This window comes from Haliotis cracherodii, unplaced genomic scaffold (genome assembly GCF_022045235.1).
Source record: "Haliotis cracherodii isolate W230 unplaced genomic scaffold, xgHalCrac1.p SCAF_6, whole genome shotgun sequence".
Lineage (NCBI taxonomy): Eukaryota > Metazoa > Mollusca > Gastropoda > Lepetellida > Haliotidae > Haliotis > Haliotis cracherodii.
The window spans coordinates 8,924,440-8,939,406 of record NW_027266319.1 but is presented as its reverse complement, the minus strand read 5'-3'; the positions used below and the strand labels follow the sequence as shown (position 1 = coordinate 8,939,406).

General features: G+C 39.1%; 1 protein-coding gene across 1 annotated transcript in view; it reads right to left on the bottom strand.

Annotated features, from left to right (window-relative positions):
* Positions 1–763: 763 nt before the first annotated feature.
* Positions 764–14,967, bottom strand: part of LOC139445505 (uncharacterized) — an 81,061-nt gene continuing 66,857 nt past the window's right edge. The window contains exons 2-3 of the mRNA XM_071226647.1: positions 6,825–6,988; positions 764–914 (exon numbers count right to left, since the gene is read on the bottom strand). Of these exons, the coding sequence (XP_071082748.1) occupies positions 764–914; positions 6,825–6,988 (315 nt within the window). The remainder of the gene's footprint in view (positions 915–6,824; positions 6,989–14,967) is intronic.

Here is a 14,967-nt window from a genome sequence, read left to right as displayed (position 1 = left end):
CAGGTCTTGGTTTTGTTTCAGCATGAAACATGATGTTATAGACAAGACTGGTTTGAAAGGAGGACGGACACTCACTCACTCACTCACTCACTCACTCGCTACACTTGATGGCCCAGTTGTCTAAGGTGCTACCCCCACTCACTCTCTCATTCTCTCACTCACTCACTCACATTTCAACGACATTCACACACTCAAACAAAACCAATTTATGTTTTGTTCCCCAAGGAAGGGAACATTCAGTCAGTGTTGATGGGAGGCCTACCAATTGTGAAGCTTAAAAAGTCAATGTGATGCTGGAAACGGCAGAAATAGGCTGTGAAAACACCTGTTGTTTAAAAAACAAACTGCTATGTTTTCACTACAAAGGGTAGTATTTTATTTGTGTCTTACATTTGTAAAATATATTCTAACACTTTGGTTTAACTTATCTGTATAACAAAATAATATTGTCCTACTTCATCTGCATGAGCTATCTTGATATTACTCAAAGCTGTTTATGACAACTCATGCACTCATTCATCGGCAGTCCCAGAGATTGAAATGTTACAGAAGTTAAGATTTAAGACGACATCAGCCACAGCTCAGCAATTCAGCGATGATAATATAGAAACTTGGTTTCGCTTGGCTCAGTTTGGATAGAACTGTAATGTTCCAGAAGATATATTTTCTGCATGGTATTTGGTATTATGTTTGAAATTGGATTAATTGACAATTACACGTTTCAAATTGTGTGAAGCACGAGGCTTTTGAATATTCTCGCCCATTAATCATCCATCCTGGTGATGATCTGAGCTTGATTTTCTGTCTGATAGCGGCTTTTTGTTGGGAGACGGGGTGGTCTATTGTGCATGGTCCATGTAGGGGACTCAGCACAGCAGTCCACACAGTCTGTTAGCTGCAGCTTCTTTGAGGGACTAATATGAAAATCACTGCAATTACTCTTTCATGGACAGTTCACATCCAGACAAGCACTGCTATGGATTCCTAGGGAAAATCATCCGGTCGTGGCCAACATTTTCTTATTTAATTTCCCCGTGAATTAATTGCATAAAGTCTTTTTGTGGTCGATTCTGTGGTGTGTTATAAGGCAGATTTGTGCATGGACTGGATGTCAATTGAACCAGGATGACCAATTGCTTCACAGACAAGTCTGGAGTTTTAAGCAGGCTGTCACATGACTAGGGCACCTGTTTTTTGTGGAAGGACAAAAGGTTGCATTGGACTGTCACTTGTAATTGATAGTCGTGTTTGGTCATTTCAAGGTTAGGTAGCATGGGGATCTACCTTCAGCTGCTGGGATCTATAGCCCTTTTTTTATCATGTATCATTACATCTGTCATTTACTGTTCATCTAAATGTATGTATCCTTAATGTATAAGGGGCGGTCGGGTAGCCTAGTGGTTAAAGCGTTCGCTCGTCACGCCGAAGACCCGGGTTCGATTCCCGACATGGGTACAATGCGTGAAGCCCATTTCTGGTGTCCCCCGCCGTGATATTGCTGGAATATTGCTAAAAGCGGCGTAAAACCATACTTACTCACTCACTCACTCATTTCAAGGTTTGGTATTGTCCAGTGTAGCATGGGTTATTAATGGGACAGTAAATAATTGTGCCTTTTTTTTATCAATTTGTTATTAATTTGTTATTAATTTGTTATCAATTTGTTAATTAGGATATCATGAAAATATCAGTTAGTTTTCATGTATAATGTTTTTATTTGATATATTGGATCAGACCATGTAGGACTTCTTTAACCAAATATTTACTAATCAAACTAGTATAATTATTGTTTTGCATCCTACCACTTCAAACCAACAGGACCACCTGTCTAGTGACTTGAGCGAAAGGTCAGTGGTTGATTCTCTTACTCAAAATCTTACTCATGGTTGCTGTGGTAATTAATACTATATGAATAAAGTGGTGAGATTCACTAGTGTACAGTTGCACATATGGAAAGAAATTCACAAAATAATCACATGACACGGATTGTTCTCCTACATGTTTCAGCTTTGTCTTCAGGTAGAAGTGATTACAGTTACTGGAGGGTGGGGGTGGGGTAGGAGGTGCAGGACAATCTGAAGGCCAACTTTGACAGGGGAGTGTGTGTGCTGTATACAGGAGGGACAATCTGAAGGCCAACTTTGACAGGGGAGTGTGTGTGCTATATACAGGAGGGACAATCTGAAGGCCAACTTTGACAAGGGAGTGTGTGTGCTGTATACAGGAGGGACAATCTGAAGGCCAACTTTGACAAGGGAGTGTGTGTGCTGTATACAGGAGGGACAATCTGAAGGCCAACTTTGACAGGGGAGAGTGTGTGCTGTATACAGGAGGGACAATCTGAAGGCCACCTTTGACAAGGGAGTGTGTGTGCTATATACAGGAGGGACAATCTGAAGGCCAACTTTGACAAGGGAGTGTGTGTGCTGTATACAGGAGGGACAATCTGAAGGCCAACTTTGACAGGGGAGAGTGTGTGCTGTATACAGGAGGGACAATCTGAAGGCCAACTTTGACAGGGGAGAGTGTGTGCTGTATACAGGAGGGACAATCTGAAGGCCAACTTTGACAAGGGAGTGTGTGTGCTGTATACAGGAGGGACAATCTGAAGGCCACCTTTGACAAGGGAGTGTGTGTGCTATATACAGGAAGGACAATCTGAAGGCCACCTTTGACAAGGGAGTGTGTGTGCTGTATACAGGAGGGACAATCTGAAGGCCAACTTTGACAAGGGAGTGTGTGTGCTATATACAGGAGGGACAATCTGAAGGCCAACTTTGACAGGGGAGAGTGTGTGCTGTATACAGGAGGGACAATCTGAAGGCCACCTTTGACAGGGGAGAGTGTGTGCTGTATACAGGAGGGACAATCTGAAGGCCAACTTTGACAAGGGAGTGGGGGCGGTCGGGGTAACCTAGTGGTAAAAGCGTTCACTTGTCACGCCGAAGACCCGGGTTTGATTCCCGACATGGGTACAATGTGTGAAGCCCATTTCTGGTGTCCCCCGCCATGATATTGCTGGAATATTGCTAAAAGCGGTGTAAAACCATACTCAATGACACTGATTGACAGGGGAGTGTGTGTGCTGTATACAGGAGGGACACTCTTAAGGCCAACTTTGACCATGGCTCATTTTGCCACATCTTCATGTAAATATCCATGTCTATTTCGTTAAATAGAAATTTGAAATCATTCACTTCTGTCACTTTTAACTTTCATTACAACTGTCTGACCCAATCAGAACGAGACAGTATTTAGGATAAAGAATTGGGGAATTTCAATTCGAGTTCACATGTGCAATGGAGAATGTGAAGAGGCCCATTTCTTCTATCATGGCCAAATGAACTTGGACTTGTCAAATCTGAAGCTACCCATGATAGAGGTTGACTCATGAACGTCAATTTGGAAATTAAACTCAAGGACTTGTTATCAATCAACATAATTCAAATTGCTGCAACTGGAACTTAAGATGTTTGGGCAACAATTGCACTGAATCACTGAATTAATTTACCATTGCAAAATGTCACCGTAATCATCTAATTTCTTTCTCTCTGGCCATCCTCTGATGGACTTCTTTTTTGGTATCAATTGTTGTTTAATGACCTGTTGTGCTGTGATCTTTCAATGTCCATCTCCCAACAGGGGATCGTGGATACCCCTTGTCTCTGAAGCCTCTCACCTCGCACAGATATCTCAGCGACGATGATCCTGTAGTGCCCCCAGTCGTTCTTATAATACATTACATGACATCGCTCAGACAACACCAGGGAGAATCAGTCTATCTAGAAAAATTGTTGTGGGGCCCCGCAATTGACCTTAGTGCGAGCAGGACTCCAGTGGGAGTGAGTTGTCTCCACTTGATGACTAGCGACTCCACCAGGGGCAAGAACTAAGGATCTGTTAAGGTCAGATGTCCTTTGGGAGGAATCAGATCAGTCAGATCGTCATGGTGATCAAGTTTCAATATCAATCTACTAAACATCATATGCGTTTAAAAAGTACTGGAGGTTTTTATCATTCTATTCTTTCTTTTGATTTGTCAAGAGGTTTAGACCTCAAGATTGACTGTACAAGTAGCCGAAAGGTCGGAGTCAGGCTTTTCCTAACACAAGGACAGATCAATTTTGTTCTTGTTTGAAAGATTTTCAGGACTTGTACAACAAGGAGAAAGAGAACATTACAGGTTTCCTACAGAAAAATATTCATTTCTAAGTTACAATGTAAGTGCATGAGAATTGTTTTAAATGCCTTTATTTTTGGGAGATAACATGTATTCATTAAGAAATTCTTGAATCCAAATTTCATGAGTTGCTCAAACAGGGATTTGTGGTGTGCAAGTAACAATGATTGAGGGTACAAATCCCGGTTTGTTCTGATTATGTTTCTAGGTTTGTCTGAACCATACCCACCAAAGTGAGCAATCACCACCATCAAGTCTTGCCTTCCTCTGACATCAATCTGACAGCAGACATAAAATAGCTAACTCACTCACTCACTCACAGATCTGGGTTCTTATTTGCACTGAAAACAAATAATATCATGGTTCCATTCTGTAGTTAACAAGGTAAATATCGATCACAATGCAACAAGACAATTGTCTTTAGATATAGTAGTCCCTGTCAAATACAAGAGATGGTCACAGACAGTGATCCCTGTCAAATACAAGAGATGGTCACAGACAGTGATCCCTGTCAAATACAAGAGATGGTCACAGACAGTGATCCCTGTCAGATGATAGAGATTGTCAGACAGTGATACCTGTCAAATACTAGAGATTGTCACAGACAGTGATCCCTGTCAAATGCTAGAGATTGTCACAGACAGTGATCCCTGTCAAATGCTAGAAATTGTTACAGACAGTGATCCCTGTCAAATGCTAGAGATTGTTACAGACAGTGATCCTGTCAAATGCTAGAGATTGTCACAGACAGTGATCCTGTCAAATGCTAGAGATTGTCACAGACAGTGATCCTGTCAAATGCTAGAGATTGTTACAGACAGTGATCCCTGTCATATGCTAGAGATTGTCACAGACAGTGATCCCTGTCAAATGCTAGAGATTGTCACAGACAGTGATCCCTGTCAGATGCTAGAGATTGTTACAGACAGTGATCCCTGTCAAATGCTAGAGATTGTCCCAGACAGTGATCCTGTCAAATGCTAGAGATTGTTACAGACAGTGATCCCTGTCAAATGCTAGAGATTGTCACAGACAGTGATCCCTGTCAAATGCTAGAGATTGTCACAGACAGTGATCCCTGTCAAATGCTAGAGATTGTCACCGACAGTGATCCCTGTCAAATGCTAGAGATTGTCACAGACAGTGATCCCTGTCAAATGCTAGAGATTGTTACAGACAGTGATCCCTGTCAAATGCTAGAGATTGTTACAGACAGTGATCCCTGTCAAATGCTAGAGATTGTTACAGACAGTGATCCCTGTCAAATGCTATAGATTGTCAGACAGTGATCCCTGTCAAATGCTAGAGATTGTCACAGACAGTGATCCTGTCAAATGCTAGAGATTGTTACAGACAGTGATCCTGTCAAATGCTAGAGATTGTTACAGACAGTTATCCTGTCAAATGCTAGAGACAGTGATCCCTGTCAAATGCTAGAGACAGTGATCCCTGTCAGATGCTAGAGATTGTTACAGACAGTGATCCTGTCAAATGCTAGAGATTGTTACTGACAGTGATCCTGTCAAATGCTAGAGATTGTTACAGACAGTTATCCTGTCAAATGCTAGAGACAGTGATCCCTGTCAAATGCTAGAGACAGTGATCCCTGTCAAATGCTAGAGATTGTCACAGACAGTGATCCCTGTCAGATGCTAGAGATTGTTACAGACAGTGATCCTGTCAAATGCTAGAGATTGTCACCGACAGTGATCCCTGTCAAATGCTAGAGACAGTGATCCCTGTCAAATGCTAGAGATTGTTACAGACAGTGATCCTGTCAAATGCTAGAGACAATGATCCCTGTCAAATGCTAGAGACAGTGATCCCTGTCAAATGCTAGAGATTGTTACAGACAGTTATCCTGTCAAATGCTAGAGACAATGATCCCTGTCAAATGCTAGAGACAGTGATCCCTGTCAAATGCTAGAGATTGTCACAGACAGTGATCCCTGTCAAATGCTAGAGACAGTGATCCCTGTCAAATGCTAGAGATTGTCACCGACAGTGATCCCTGTCAGATGCTAGAGACAGTGACCATCCTAGTTTGGAGCTTCTTATTGATCCTCATGAAAACAATGCCAGGAATGAGGACACAATCAGCAGGAACTCACTGACCAGTTCAAATGTTGTACATAATGGAGTCCTATAATTACAGAAAAGAAGGAACCCTTTGAAGGAAAGCTATATTGGTTTACAACAAGACGTATTTCTTTCCTTGCAATTATGTCCACTTCTTTGTGCCCCAGCTGTGACTAAACTGTGGGAGTCAACTGGCACCATGTGAGGCGGGTTCTTGTGACTAAAGTCACCTTAAGAGTGTTAATATGTAATGAACTTGGACAATGTTTTTGTAATCCCTTGACTCTGAAGTAATCAAGCCAATTTCTTACATCAACCACCACAGACCAAGGCACCACTTGGAGATACTCAATTTTCAGAGCCTGTCAGGATAGCTATTACTTGCACCTCCATCATCCCGTGAATACAACTGCAGAGTGAAGAGTAGAAAAATGAGTTTACCCGAAAAGACAAACCGTTGTAATTAGTACAGCTTTGGTGATAGTTTCCTGAAGCTGGTCTTGTGTTCTTTGTGGCTTTTATCCTGCTGATAGGTTTGGTATTGATGAAGTAGGGCTGGAATCACCTTGTCATTTCTTCAATCTCTTTTTCCAAAACATTTCCCTCGTTTGTGTCTCCCTTCCCCTCAGTTGCTGCAGTGGTGGTGTTGAGTTTCTTGGTGTTGTGCATGCCTGTAGCAGGGGACAAGGCAACATCTGACAAACTTGCACCATACTTCTCATCTTGTTCCTGAGAGTGTTCATCCAATTACCGATGATCTCTTGGCTCAGCAGATCAGTAGGGTGGACAGTCCTCAAGGGGTTTGACCTCGCCGGGGGCTCCCTCGGGATCTGGCAGCCATCTTGATGGGCAGGGAAGCTGAGAGGAAGAGCACGACTTTAGAAGGGAGATGGGATCGCGAGGACACCCTAACTTGATACAAGGAGGTTGCTTAATGCCAGGGGCATGGAAATTGTGCAGGTTGATAAAGTGAGATACAAGACCCTAATTTGATAAGTTTCGGCTGTGTCATGTAATGAAGTTTTATAGTCAGCTTGTTAACCAGAAATTGAAGCAGCTTGTCCTGTAATGAGTTGATCCAAACACTGGACAGTCACTGAATGGGCCACATGGTTTGTCATTGCCAGTATTACGACACATCCTTAGCATGTCTTTGTTCTCAAGATCTGGTTTGCTCCTCTGGAGATATGCGAGGATGACCTGTTGGAGAAAGAGGTCTTTCAGGTCAGATGTTTTTTTTTGGTTCTGGTTGCATTGAGGAGGGATGAGAACTATTTGCTGTGGCTGCAACAATAACCTCTACTCTTCTAATAAGCTTGAGGGAAGGTCAAAGAGAATTGCCAGTTTCATGGTTGACAATTAGTCATAGCTTTCTGGAGGTACAAGGTTGAAAGCTTTCCTGTTGGATAACCAGACAAACAAAACACACAATTTAATATCTGCTGTTTAAAATTTCATATGTTTTCATGTCATTTTGAGGACGCATACAGTTCAGTGGATCCTTACGTCAGACATTGTATACAAAAATTAAGTTTCAAATGTGAATCTAATTTTCTGACCATTGAAACTTATTGTCGAATAAACATTTTTATTAAGTTTAAATAAGTTTATCCTTCTAAAATATCAAGGATAATCATTTTAGAGTGGAGAAAAACAATTAAAATCTAGTTCATGGAAAGGGCATATTTTGAATAAGAATGTAAATCTTTGTGTGACATGACATTTTAGATAATGTGTCACAGCTATGAGTACGGTGTTAAATGTCAGACACAATGAAAAAGATATAAAGAAGAGGATTTTGTGATTTTGTGTTCATGTTGATACCTTTCATCCATCGATATTTGACCTTTAGTAGACGTTAAAGAAAACACAGTTAACATTTCAAATGTAGAAACCGTTCCAGATCTTTTCAATTAGGTTTCTTAAGAGTCATGATTAATGTTTACCTTCAACTGCTAAACTTTCGAAATTAATATTCTAAGCAGTCAGAGCTATATAAATTTAAAATTTAAAAAAAGTGGTGAAAATTAATATTCTAAGCAGTCAGAGCTATATAAAATTAAAATTTAAAAAAAGTGGTGAAAATTAATATTCTAAGCAGTCAAAGAACTACAAAAAAAGAGGTAAAAATTGATTTTTTTTTAATCAGTTTGACTCTCTTTTGAGAAACAAGGAGGAATTTAAATGATTCAATTTTATTTCAATCACTCAGATTTCAGATTTTCCCATTCTTTCACACTTTTATTAGATTTAAATCAGACAATCCGTCTTGTAAATTGTCCACTTCATTCTTTAATGATGTCAACGAAACACTTATTTAGATGATAACTTTGTTTTATCAACCCAGCTATCGCTTGCTTGAAGTTCATCAACTTCTGTTGGGGAGAAAATCTTAAGCTCTCTTGAGATGTGTTCTAGCTGTCCCTAATTTGCATATAGATTCACATGCATACATTAAGAGAGACAAACAAGGTTCCAGGCAGTTGGCAGTTTAGTTAGTGTCATGACAGCTGATACTTAATACCATAATAATGTTATAACAATACTGTAAAAATGGTTCAAGCAGCTGTCTGGGTATTTACTTGTCATGCCCAATATTCAATGAATGTCAGATTAATTTTATGAAATAGAAATTGGTTGACAAAGAAGGTTCTTTTTCTCATGTGTTGGGTAGCCATTTGGTTAAAGTGTTTTCTTTATATTGCAGGAGTAATGCTGACTTCGGCATTAAAAACACACACACACACACACACACACTCTCCGTAATACTGAATCCCCTAGAGGAGGCTGTGCACTATACTCACGAAAATACAGTTCATTTGGTAATTAGGGACCTAAAACAATCTTAAGCAAACCAGTTGTACCCATTGAGAAATCTGAAGTTCATTGGTATGACAGTGATGGGTGCTGACGGCACAAGGCCAGAAGATTTGTGAAAACAATCAATTTACCAAGAGATTAATCGGGAGAGCACGGATTGCCAAGTTGTCCAAGATGCTACAATTCACTGTACAGAGTTGCTTCCCTTAGATGTGCCAGGAAAATATGATCCTGGTTTGAATCCCATACTGGCCTTGATTTTGTTTCTAGGTTCAGTGGCACAATACCCGCGCTCATTGGTTTCATCTAATTAATAAAACTTTAATACCTGCATTATGTATCTTGAAAGTATATTACATTTCAGAATTAGGTGCTTTTGTTCATTTTTCTTCCAAATCTGTTCAAAATATAAGCGACAAAACCCTTTCTATATTCTTAAAAAATCTCCACTAAAAGTAGAGTAGATTGTAGAATTCTGACTTAGGTAGGTACCTTAGGATAGGTATATGATACACTTGAGATAGGAAATTTCATATTTATGAAAAGGTTGATATGATTGTTATCAGACTTTTTCAAGTGAGTGATAAATGCCGCTTTTGCTTTCTTTTATGTGCATGTATTGAAATTATAGGAGGTCTAAAATGCAGATTTCATCACACACTAACTGAGCATATCTCTGACCCAAGATACACTTTTACCATATGTTTCAACTGGGTGTACCTATCCTTCTCCTACAAATTAGATTCGTTCATGTTCAAATATGAGAAAATATAAGTACTGAATTTAAAAAAACCCAAAACAGCCATTTTTATTACTGGAACAATTCCCAAACCATGCCATCACAAATCATTATGAAGTTGTGGTGACAAAACCAGAAAGCACACATCATCATTTTATGAACCTTTTAACTGCTGCATGAAAGTAGATATCCTCATCATCTCTGTATTTTTCATCCTCTGTCACTTTCTTTACAATAAAATCCCCATAAACTTTGAAAAATAAAAATAAAAACGTGTCGTTATCAGCATCCAAATTGATATGTGATAGATATCGCGAGCTGTGGTTGATTTCACCAGTCATCATTTTATAAAATACGGGGCAGTTGCATGTTAACAGTGTGGATAATTGATTAAGCATTATGTAGAAGGGACCGTCAGGAGTTTGAAAACACAAAAAAACTGAGCATTATGCAAGCAGCAAATTAATAATTAAGATCATGACCCTGGTCAAATAATTTCAAAATCTCCAATTTCACATCTTGTTCATGTTAATGAGCTTACAGTTGTGGGTCATTGTGACCTGTTGTGGCTTATGCTCTCACGTCCAGCTGTTTCTGTTATTTGTCTTGGGATAGAGAACAGGGGTGAGACAGGGTGAATCACTCCTACCCACTCTGTTCATTTCAAGCCTCGTCGGCATACCCAAGCATCCGCCTTGGCTCCTGCGGCTGCAGAAAACTAATTGCTCAATTTCATTCTATTCATTTTTAATTTATCTGTGAAATTATTTCTCATGTTCTTTTACGTTTTGATAATATATGTTAAATGATTCAAACGGAGAGGAGATTGTGTTGTCTAATTTGTAGACAGGTTTTCTGTGTGTGCTTTGTTATGATTACTCTGAATCAGTGAACATACATGAAGGAGCTAATGTTTCATGAAATTCTGTAATAGATCATAATATGATAGGAATTCCCAACACATTTCTCCATTTGAAAAGTTAATGACGTTATGTTTTGTTTCATTGATGATTTATTCTTTTGAATTTGTTCTCTATACAATTTACACAATTATATTTAGTTGTATTAGTTTGTTTTACCTTTTTTGTCAACAGTAAGGATTCTTTGTAAGGGAAACTTGTCAACTAAATGTATTATTATTTTTTTATTATTTTTTAAAACATTTTTATTTCAATTCAGTAGACATAAATATAACATTGATACATGAGGTACTTAAGTGAAGCAATTCATGGTATCTTAAAACATGATCAGATATAATTTATTGATATTTGGTCCAACTTATTTTCTAAAAAATAAACTCTGAAATCTACCAAATAAATTGATTAACATCCAGATATCATTGTTCTGCTGTGCCTTTTTTAGCTTTGGCATCCCTTTTATTTGATAGGGATTCCATGTGGTGAGGAGCTCTCAAGACCATGAGGATACACAGCTTCATATTTCACGAATACATTCACTTTTTCAGCTGTATTTTTCCTTTCGTTTTCCTTTGTCTTTTGTTTAATTCCTGAAACTAGAATGATAATTGCTCCCAATTCCGTGACAGATTTGACACTTTAAAAATTGGGTGTCAGTCACACTCTAGAATCAATTTTCATATGGCCCAAAGAAAAGTTTTCAATTTGAAAATATTCAGTTGAACGAACCAGACAGGATTAACAAACATGAGCTTTTCACCTGCAAAACTTTGTGGTGGAGTTCTTTGTTTGGAGGCTGCATATTACCTTTTTATCCTGTGGTTGGAGTTCAGATTTTGTTCGGCCATGCATGAACCTCAGGCTGCCCAAGAACTATGAGTCATGCATCGTGATTAGTAAAACACAGGCACACTCCAAGCTTTGTAATTGTTACATTAAGATATTTGCTTGAGCAGGCAGGTGCTAATTATTTGAGCGTTGACTTCTATGGTCCTTATGGACTGCAACGTTGTGCATGAAAGTAACGATGTGATGTTACGTGATCACATCGATCAGAATGCCGTAAAAGCTCTCAGTGGCTATTTGATGTTTAGTGTTTCTATGTTTTTTACAGTATGTTGAATTGAATGTATAATCATGTTTGTCATTTATAGGGACTGTAGAAAAAAGTCGAGTCATAACTTGCAAATTATCGAAAGTGATACATGAATGTATTCGTAAGATCAATGGTTAGGTTTGTGGTTAGGTTTTTGTTTGTTACGGTACTCTGCAATCAGCCGATGTATGGCTGACCAGTATAATAATACTTTATTACAACTGATGACATGTTTTTTTTCATGTGCATTATGTGGAAAATACTCGCGGGGAGGATGGATTGATTGAATGTTGTTTTATGCCACAGCCAGCAATGTTAAAGCATACAACAAAACAATCAACTTGTGGATTTAGGATCTACCACTTGGTAGGAGACAGCCAGGGAATTTATTGTGAAAAATCATTTCTTCCAGAATATAGTTGAATTATTCGGGACATGGATTTTATAACAAAACATAATTGTTTGTTGGACATGTGTTATGAAAAAAATGAAATTTTTTACCCTTCCTTTCAGGGAATAAAATATTTTATCTACATAAGAAAGATTAAGAGCTTGCAACAAGTCGAAAGGCCCTCCTTTCCCATGTTTCTTGGTACCAGTATGTTGATGAAGGCTGAAAATGTAAGGCCAAAATAAATAAATTTACAGGTTTTCATCCGATTTTAAAAGGGCGGTCGGGTAGCTTAGTGGTTAAAGCTTTTGCTCGTCTAGCCGAAGACTGGGGTTTGATTCCTGACACGGGTACAATGTGTGAAGCCCATTTCTGGTGTCCCCCGCCGTGATATTGCTTGAATATTGCTAAAAGCGGCGTAAAACCATACTCACTCACTCCAATTTTAAAAAATGTGAACGTGGTGGCATTTTATTGTTTGCTTTATTCTTTTTACACAAACTATTCAAGGCATCTGAGCACATTAACTGCTGCTGGATGTGTTTCTTATGAAGCCATGGACCTAAGTAATTAGGTTATTCAGGTCTGTGATGAATAATGTATAATTGGACTTGGTATGTGGGTATTACACCAAGTAAAGAAAGACACATGGTGATTTCTGTAGGCAGTCTTTTTTGTCTTTCTTCGATTGTGGGAACTTTGGGGACAGTATGATAATGGGTGACATGGCATTTGGTAGTGAGGTGGTGGAGATGAATATCTAATACTGTAAATCTAGAAATTAATGCGAGCGTGAATTAAATGTGAAAAATGCGAGTGGTCTTTGCTCGCATTATTAAACATCGCATTTATATCAACAATGAGACATTTTGGATAGCAGAAATACCAACTTAAACATACGCTGAAAACCAACAACTATGTATTCCACATCACTGTTTATTGAGCAGCACTTGTAACAAGTATATAAACAATGTCATTCAAACACTAATTTCATCCTGTGAATTGTCACTGCTGACTCCAGACAGCCGCTACCCATGCAACATGGTGTCTTTGTTCTTTGCAACTGTGTCAAAGGCTGACACAAGCCAGCGCGCATGTATTGTTTTAGCGGAAGTACTCTACTCAGCGCTAATAAGCGGTGCTATTTGGTGTGTGTTTGGATAAATGTAAGGTTCGATTACGGTGAGGATTCTCCTGTAAACCTGACAGAGGACATTTTTTTTAGATATAAATCCACCAATGCTTGAGAGGAGAGGAGTGTTGCATTCATATTTCTGGCTAGGGGCCAGTGGTCACATTCTTTTGGAGATGCATTAATTTCACGATTTATAGTAATTAATATCATTTTGCAATGTTTTTTAATGTTATATTAGCAGGAATGTGTCAATGAGTGAGTCATAAGGCTAGTGAGTATTGTCTATATGCCTTCGACAAAATGCCTTACACAAAATGATCACAGTGCAAATTTTTTAAGTCTCTGAAAAGGCCATTGAAGGACTTGTTTCCTTACTGTTTACTGACCAGGGTCAAAGAGTTTCCAATTTGGTGGCAAATTGCTTTCTCCAATACAGAATAAGGCGCATGTAACTGATCATCTAGAGAAAAAATGGTGAAATTTGGGCCCTTCAGCAACAATGAATACGAGATGTTTCTTTGTTTGGCTTCAGCTTTCATCTCCTGTGGGACTATTATATTAGGGTTAAATGGCCCTGAATCAAATAGCGTTCACATGGCTAGATTTATGATACAAGAATTTCCACACAAAATTATACCCAGTTCAATAATAATCAAGGGGCAACAGAAAATTGCTCAAAAGTCTGTCAGGGATGACCCTGGGGAGAAATGGCTGGTGCACTTTGCCAACAATGGGTCCAATAACAAGAAAAAACACACAAATTTATTATATGTTCAAGTTTTTAAGAGTAATGCCAACAACAATAATGATAGGGGATGTTTATAGGCGGAGGCCATAGAGTTATAGGGCTAGGATCACCTCAGGAAGAAGCAGGAGGGATTCCTGAAGAGGTTCTGGGGCCTCTCACAGCATTGATGAGTAATTAAAACACAGGGGTAGGAGTAATTACGTCTGTTATGCTGCTGTGCCAAAGACGTCTGCCATTGTTTTTTCAACATGATGTTTGGTTGTCTTTGGGTCGCTAAGTGCATCCTCCATGGCTTGTCCACACGCTGAAGTGGACAGGGACTTGCAGCTCTCGACTCCCAGATCAAAAGTAAACACAGAACAGTTTACGTGTTTGTTGACATAATTCAGTCAATTTGCCACAAGTATAATGATAGAGCCTTTGACGAAGTGGAGATCTGGAGAATCAATCGTTTTCCTGTCCACAAAGACATGTCCTGACTTCGACTTGCATGCTCTGGCCATTTGTCGGCTTCTTTGTCCATGGTTGCTGCGCCATTATTTGCTATTGTCCATCTTAAGTGACCATTGTCCACGGCGTTGACCAGTGAATGTCATTACATTCAATAATTGATGCATACTGCGTCTTAAAAGAGACCTGACTCCACTTCTGATGAAAGCATCTGTGCAGGTCATCTTAGGGTTCAATAAAATTTGCATGTTGTATTTGAAATCTTTATTAGTTTCAGGGGGTAGGAGAAAATAGTTGCAAAAGAACAGTCTCCATTGATTGATTGATAAGCCTCATATATCATTAACTGGACAATAAAATATGGGATATGGATTGATCAATGAGAACATGCTTGTTTTGCCATCTGAGCTGT